Source organism: Balaenoptera borealis (assembly GCF_965194805.1).
Source record: "Balaenoptera borealis genome assembly, chromosome: 16".
Taxonomy (NCBI): domain Eukaryota; kingdom Metazoa; phylum Chordata; class Mammalia; order Artiodactyla; family Balaenopteridae; genus Balaenoptera; species Balaenoptera borealis.
Window position 1 is genome coordinate 79,877,533 of NC_138872.1, and position 6,229 is coordinate 79,883,761.

The following is a 6,229-nucleotide window of genomic DNA, read 5'->3' on the forward strand; positions in this document are numbered from 1 at the left end:
CCAACTCTTGCATCTCCTCGTATCTAGAAAAGCACTAAAATCCTTCATGGTGATGTTTGCTCCTCGTGACTAGCAGTAACCTTCACGAGACTAGCGGAAATCTTTTGCGAAAAATATGTGCTTGATTGCATGTACTCCCCCTTCACCAGAATCACATATATACTGACCTTCCCCCCTACCTCTTTGGAGCAGTTTCTCAGAGCTATCTGAAATGCTGTCTCCTGGACTATAGTCCTCATTTTGCCCCTCATTAAGTTTGTAAAACTTAACTCAGCTCTCACATTGTGCGTTTTTTTCAGTCAACACAACTTTGATAGTTTGCATCCATCAAGTTGCTAAGCATACGTGGATCTTTTTTTTTTTTTTTTTTGCATGAACAGGATCATACAGTGCATGTCCTTGTGCACCTCGATTTTTTTCACTTAAAAATATATCTTTGCTGAGTCCCCTATGAATCGGAAATTAGGTTGTTGCTGGTTTTCTATAACCACAAATAGTGCTGCCTGCATCCTTGTACATGAACCTCTGTGCAAATGTGTAGGACACATTTCTGGAGGTGGAATTGCTGGGTCAATGGCACGTGTGTGTATGTATTTATTTATTTATTTTGGCTGCGTTGGGTCTTCGTTGCTGTGCATGGGCTTTTCTCTAGTTGTAGCGAGCAGGGGGCTACTCTTGACGTGCGCAGGCTTCTCACTGCGGTGGCTTCTCTTGTTGCAGAGCGCGGGCTCTAGACCACAGGCTCAGTAGTTACGGTGCACGGGCTTAGTTGCTCCGTGGCATGTGGGATCTTCCTGGACCAGGGCTCGAACCCGTGTCCCCTGCATTGGCAGGCGGATTCTTAACCACTGCACCACCAGGGAACCCGGTATGTGTGTCTAGCATTTTAACATATGCTACCAGACGGTCCTCCAAAGAGGCTGGCCCAGGAGACACACCTGTCAGCAGAAGGACAGGGTTCCAGCTTTGCACACTCTTGGAGGCTGTCCCCTCCTCACCACTGCCTGCTTCAATCCTTCCATGGTCCTGGCTGCAACTGTACCAGATTTTACAGTTTCCCTGATGAAATAAACGAGAACCATCAGATGGGAATCAGCAAAGGTAGTTTATTTAGCGCTTGCCTAGCAAGGGAATCAGACGCATCACCTGTGTTTGGCAGAGACTCACAGGCCTCCAGGGAGTGGGAGAGCTTCAGAGAGGGAAGACACAGGTATATCTTGAATGGAGGCTGTTGGCCCGGGAAGCTGGAGGCAGGATAACTAGAAGCAGACATCTTCTGTGATTGACTCGGGAGTATATTTGGCCTTCTCTGGTTGGTTCCGAGTTGGAGAAAGGGGACAATTAGGAAGCTGGCGGTCACTGACCAGTCTCATGATTCTGGGTTGTTTGCTGCAGAGGCTGTGCGTCAGAGTTCTGTTGTCACCTACAGTCTGACCAATGTCTGTTTGTAGTTCCGTCTCTCACCTGAAGACAACCAGCTCTCTTCCATCCTTAGAAAAACACTCTTGGGGGAATTCCCTGGTGATCTAGGGGTTAGGACTCTGTGCTTCCACTTCTTGGGAACTGGTCCGGGGTGAGGGTGGGGAAATAAGATCCCTCATAGCTGCGCGGCGTGGCCAAAAAAAAAAAAAAAAGGAAGCAAAGACTCTTTTTAAAAAGAAGAAGAAGAAACACTATTCTTTAGAGAGTGAAAGCTCAATCACGGTTCAGAGGCCAGCTCTGGGCCGAGGATTTCTGCAGGCTCTCTTCCCCCATCAGAATGTCCTCTCTTGTTATTTAACGCTACCCTTGATTCTGCTTTGTATCGAGTTAAAAGAACCTTAATAGTCTGCTGCCAGCCCTTTCCTGTGCTCTGCAGACTCTCTGTACCTGAAGGCTTGTTTTGAACCGTGGAAGGTTGCCCTGCTCCCACCTGCAGGAAGACCGACCCTCCCCGCAGCTGACAATGACTAATGGAGGGGGTGTAATTCTGAGGGGTGGGTCTCACACCACTGCCCAGTGGCTGGAGCCCTAATTCCCCTCTGCTTGATAACACACTCTTACTGGCAGCTTTCCTTCCCTTGTATTACCTCCTCATTTTCCTGGTGTTTTTTCCTGTACCTCCCAAATATAATATCTGAACCCAAATCTTTGTTTTCAGGGACTGCTTCTGGGGAAAACCCAAACAAAATCAAAAGGTTTCCTTATCCCCATTTTACAGATGAGGGAAACTGAGGCTCAGAGAGGTTAAGTAACATATTTCAAGGTCATGCAGCTTATCAATCAGGATTGGTATTAAACCCACACTGCTTTTATTTATTTATTTATTTATTTATTTATTTATTTTTGGCTGTGTTGGGCCTTCGTTTCTGTGCGAGGGCTTTCTCTAGTTGCGGCAAGCGGGGACCACTCTTCATCGCGGTGCGCGGGCCTCTCACTATCGTGGCCTCTCTTGTTGCGGAGCACAGGCTCCAGACGCGCAGGCTCAGTAGTTGTGGCTCACGGGCCCAGCCGCTCCGCGGCATGTGGGATCTTCCCAGACCAGGGCTCGAACCCGTGTCCCCTGCATTGGCAGGCAGATTCTCAACCACTGCGCCACAAGGGAAGCCCAAACCCACACTGCTTTTGATTTGTGAGTGTGGAGGTGTTATTTTTCTCACTAATCCTTTGAAGCCAGAGACCAACCACCTTTTATAATTTAGTAGTCTTTTGATGCCTAAACAGCTCCTTGTGCAATAATGTGTTCTGTTCAAATTTTTTTACAAATTTAATTGAATCCAGCTATGCATGTATGTTTTTCAGGGTTCATAACAGGACTCCCAAGGGCAGGCCAAGACCACTCCTGGGATACCCTGTGCTCAGGCTGTCTTCATTCCCTCCCAGCCTCGGATGGGCAACTCAGGGTGATTTCTGGGGCACGCAGTCCACTGTTGACACCCCAACCCTGCCGCCCAAGGGAGATGAGAACAGGCAAGACACAACCACCTTCGAAGGAGAAGTCACATTTTACTTAGATTGTTATTTGAGAACAGCAAGTGTGTCCATCTACACTCGACATACACATCACATAGTATAGAAGAAAAAAAAAAAGCTGGGATCCTCTCACCCCTCAGCTCCCACCCCATCCTCCCCTCACCAAAATGTGGGGAAAGACCAGTCTTAAAGGCAGAGAGGGTCTTTGTCCCCAAAGTAGCATGGAACACGCTGTGCCATGAAGCAAAACGTCTGCTTAAACCCATATCTTCACAAAGGAATTCAACTCCCCAGGCTGGCCCCTCATCCAGGTCCTCCAGGTCCATTTCATTACAAAAACTAATGAGTTCCTGAAAAACTTTATTAGTCGTATCCCACGAGAGGTGTGCAAGGAGGGCCAGGATCTGGCAGTGAACGCAGCAAAGAGCCCTATGCTTTTGTTGGGCTTTTATTCACCTGCGAGGCTGCAAGTGGGACAGGCCTGGAGCATCCCCACTGTAATGGAGAGCTATGGGTGTTGAGAGGTCACCCATCCCCAGACAGACAGACAGCCCGTAGGCCCCACCGCAAGACCAGAGGGCCCATAGAAGACGGCTGCAGGCTAAGGTACAAGCAGAGTCTGTCTGCAGGATAGGACTCATGCACTTGGGCTCTGATGAAACCCGGAAGTCAGAGAAGTGCCAGCTCCAGCTCAGGATGAGGACAAAGGGCCGCCATTGCCCTCCTTCTGGGACCTTCTCCCCCAGCTCAAGAAAGGCAAGAGGCCCGGGATGCTTGGATTCCTCATTCAGCCCCCAGGAGCAGGCCTCCCCTGCCTTGGGTTTTTTAATAGACTAGACACATCCCCTGAGAATGATGCTAAGAAACAGGACCATTAACCCTTTGCCTACCACCGCTGGCTCACCAGGCCCCAAGCAGCCTGTTAGGAGGCGAGACCCAGGCCCAAGCTCAGGGCTGAGGGCCGGGCAGGGGTTAGATGAAGGTGCTGTTGGCAGGGTGCCTCTGGACAGTGACCTTGGCACCCATCACTCTGGTCCTAGTGGAGGCTTTCGTCTGCTTGGCATCCAAATTCTTCATGTACCTCTGGACCCACGGCAACTTGGGGTTGCCACAGAACCTCTGGCCCTTCCTGGTGGTGAAGCTGTGGGAAGAGTGACAGGGCACACGTGAGGTCTGGCAGGGGGTTTGGATCCCTTCACTTTCTGAGGAGGTCGTGTGGAAGCCCAGAGGACACGCTGCTGTCCCAGCCTCCTGGCAGGTTCCTGACACGATGTCTCCTCTCTGTGCGTCTGCATCCCTTTGTTTCAATAACCTCATGTTCATGTTCAGTCACCTCCTTGTCATACGGGGGAGGCCCAGCCCTGCCTTTAGATAACACTGGGTCTGAAGAGAGAGACACAATGTCTACCCACGGGGATGAGAGAAGATGCATTGAAAACCCCAAAGAAAAAAGGCCTCCCGTTCACACAGTGTGCAAGGAAGCGTGGCCGATAAGGATGCCAGAGCTGGGAGGGGGCAGTGGGATGCCCTTTTCCAGGCCAGCTCTGAGCGGTGGATGCCAGGCTGTGGAGCTGGGTCTGGAGCCAGTGGGGAAAATTATGGTTAATAATTAATTTTTTTTCTCAAAGATGCAGAGAAAATTAAGATTCAAAGTTTTAATTAATTTCCATACTGATAAAAATAATTCCATGAATTCTGTAAACCATTGCATAAATGCTATAGTGTAAAAAAATTTAAACAAGTGTTAACAACTTTAAACAATTCACTACAAGTAAATGATTATGCATTATAAATACTACCTTCTGGGTTAAGAAAAGATCACATTTCTATGGCATGCCACTGTTTACACAGTGAGCTCACATTTGCTGTCTTGTAACTCTGAAGTTATTTGGAGTCCTAAGTGACCTTGAATAGGTCCCCTTTCTGAGCCTTAATTGCCTCCTGTAAAATGAGGATAATCAATCCTAGCTCATAGAATGGCTGAGAGGGTTCGATAAGGGAATGTTATGTGCCCCCAATGGTGCCTCGTATATATTTGGTGCTCACTACATGATTATTGACTCTGAATCCTCTTCCTAATCTTATGGATGAGGAAGCTGAGGCTCAGAGAGGCGAGGTGACCTCCCCAGGATCACAGAGCAGGGCCCTCAGTGATCCTGAAGGCTCATGTCTCCCTGCCCCACTCCTGCCAGGTGGCCGAGAAGTAGTAGTTACTTACATCACTCCTGCCTTGGGGCAGACACTACTGTTGGACAGCTGGTAGTTTATCACTCGTCTCTCAGGAATCTTCTTGGAAATGAAGGATATGCAGCAGGAAGAGGGGATGATCATGGAGCCTAAAAGACAGGAGAGAGAAGAGCCAAGTTCTTTGCCAGCCTGCTCTAGACTCTGGGCTTCAACGTGGAGCCCGTCCCCTGCACTAAACACCTCCCGTCCAGCCACTGGGCTGCCCCCTTCTCAGCAGTCCCCTCCAGACCCAGGCTGCTCGGGCCTCCATCCTCTGCTGTGCCATTCCAGCCGTGCCCTTGGGACGGCTGTCCTGTGTGAGAGACCCAGGGTGGGGTCAGAGATCTTACCTGCAGGGACAATGCAGTAGGTGCACAGGGCCATGAGCAGAAGGCTGGTTGCCATGGTCATGGGGCCTGCCATGTCCTGGAGAGCAGAGGAGGCAGCTCAGAGCTCAAAGCTGGGGGCAGGAGGAGCGGGGCTGGGACAAGGGGCGTGGTTCCCTGCGGAGCACTCAGACTCAGCACTCAAACTACCCTCTGGCCTTTACCAGGGCAGCTAGGAGGAAACATGTGCTTATATAGCCTCCCGGAGGAGCCTTCCCCTCCCCTCCTTCAAAGTCTTAGAAGCCTCTGAGATCTGCGAAAAGGAAGTTGTTGCTAGCTGAGTCAGGGGTTATCTTGTACTCTAAGAAAGGGCTGGGGGAGGAGGGCATTGCCCTGCCAGGGCAAAGTGCAAACGCATTAGATGCATAGTCAGAAGGCTGATGGAGATCCTGGCTCTGCTGCTTATTTCCTGTGGGACCCTGGGTAAGTCATTCACTCCGCTGAGCCTCAGTTTCTTCATCTGAAAATGAGTAAAGTTATCCTCTCTCCTTCCATTCATTCATTCATTCATTCACCAACTCTTATTGGGCCTGTGCCATGTGCCGGGCTTCTAGTGCGGAGGCAGATGTGAGATCAAGTGTGCAGAATCAATAAGCCATAATAAGCCAATCGGCTCAGTTGTCAGACAGAGTGGGACATGACACCCACCCCACCCCGCCCCCATT

General features: G+C 50.0%; 1 protein-coding gene across 1 annotated transcript; it reads right to left on the minus strand.

Annotated features, from left to right (window-relative positions):
* Positions 1 to 2,978: 2,978 nt before the first annotated feature.
* Positions 2,979 to 5,932, minus strand: CCL24 (C-C motif chemokine ligand 24). Its single transcript, XM_082359784.1, has 3 exons — positions 5,529 to 5,932; positions 5,171 to 5,288; positions 2,979 to 4,093 (listed from the first exon to the last, which is right to left on the minus strand). Exons 1-3 carry the CDS (start codon positions 5,599 to 5,601, stop codon positions 3,925 to 3,927), a joined length of 360 nt encoding a protein of 119 aa, XP_082215910.1. The 5' UTR covers positions 5,602 to 5,932; the 3' UTR covers positions 2,979 to 3,924.
* Positions 5,933 to 6,229: the final 297 nt, after the last annotated feature.

Bases quoted from the DNA above. Each gene is read 5' to 3' on its own strand.
- CCL24 (XM_082359784.1), bottom strand. From the start codon at position 5,601: ATGGCAGGCCCCATGACCATGGCAACCAGCCTTCTGCTCATGGCCCTG. The intron at 5,289-5,528 runs GTAAGATCTCTG...CCTGTCTTTTAG, and splicing joins CTACTGCATTGTCCCTGCAG to GCTCCATGATCATCCCCTCT. The intron at 4,094-5,170 runs GTAAGTAACTAC...CTCTTCCCACAG, and splicing joins TGCCCCAAGGCAGGAGTGAT to CTTCACCACCAGGAAGGGCC.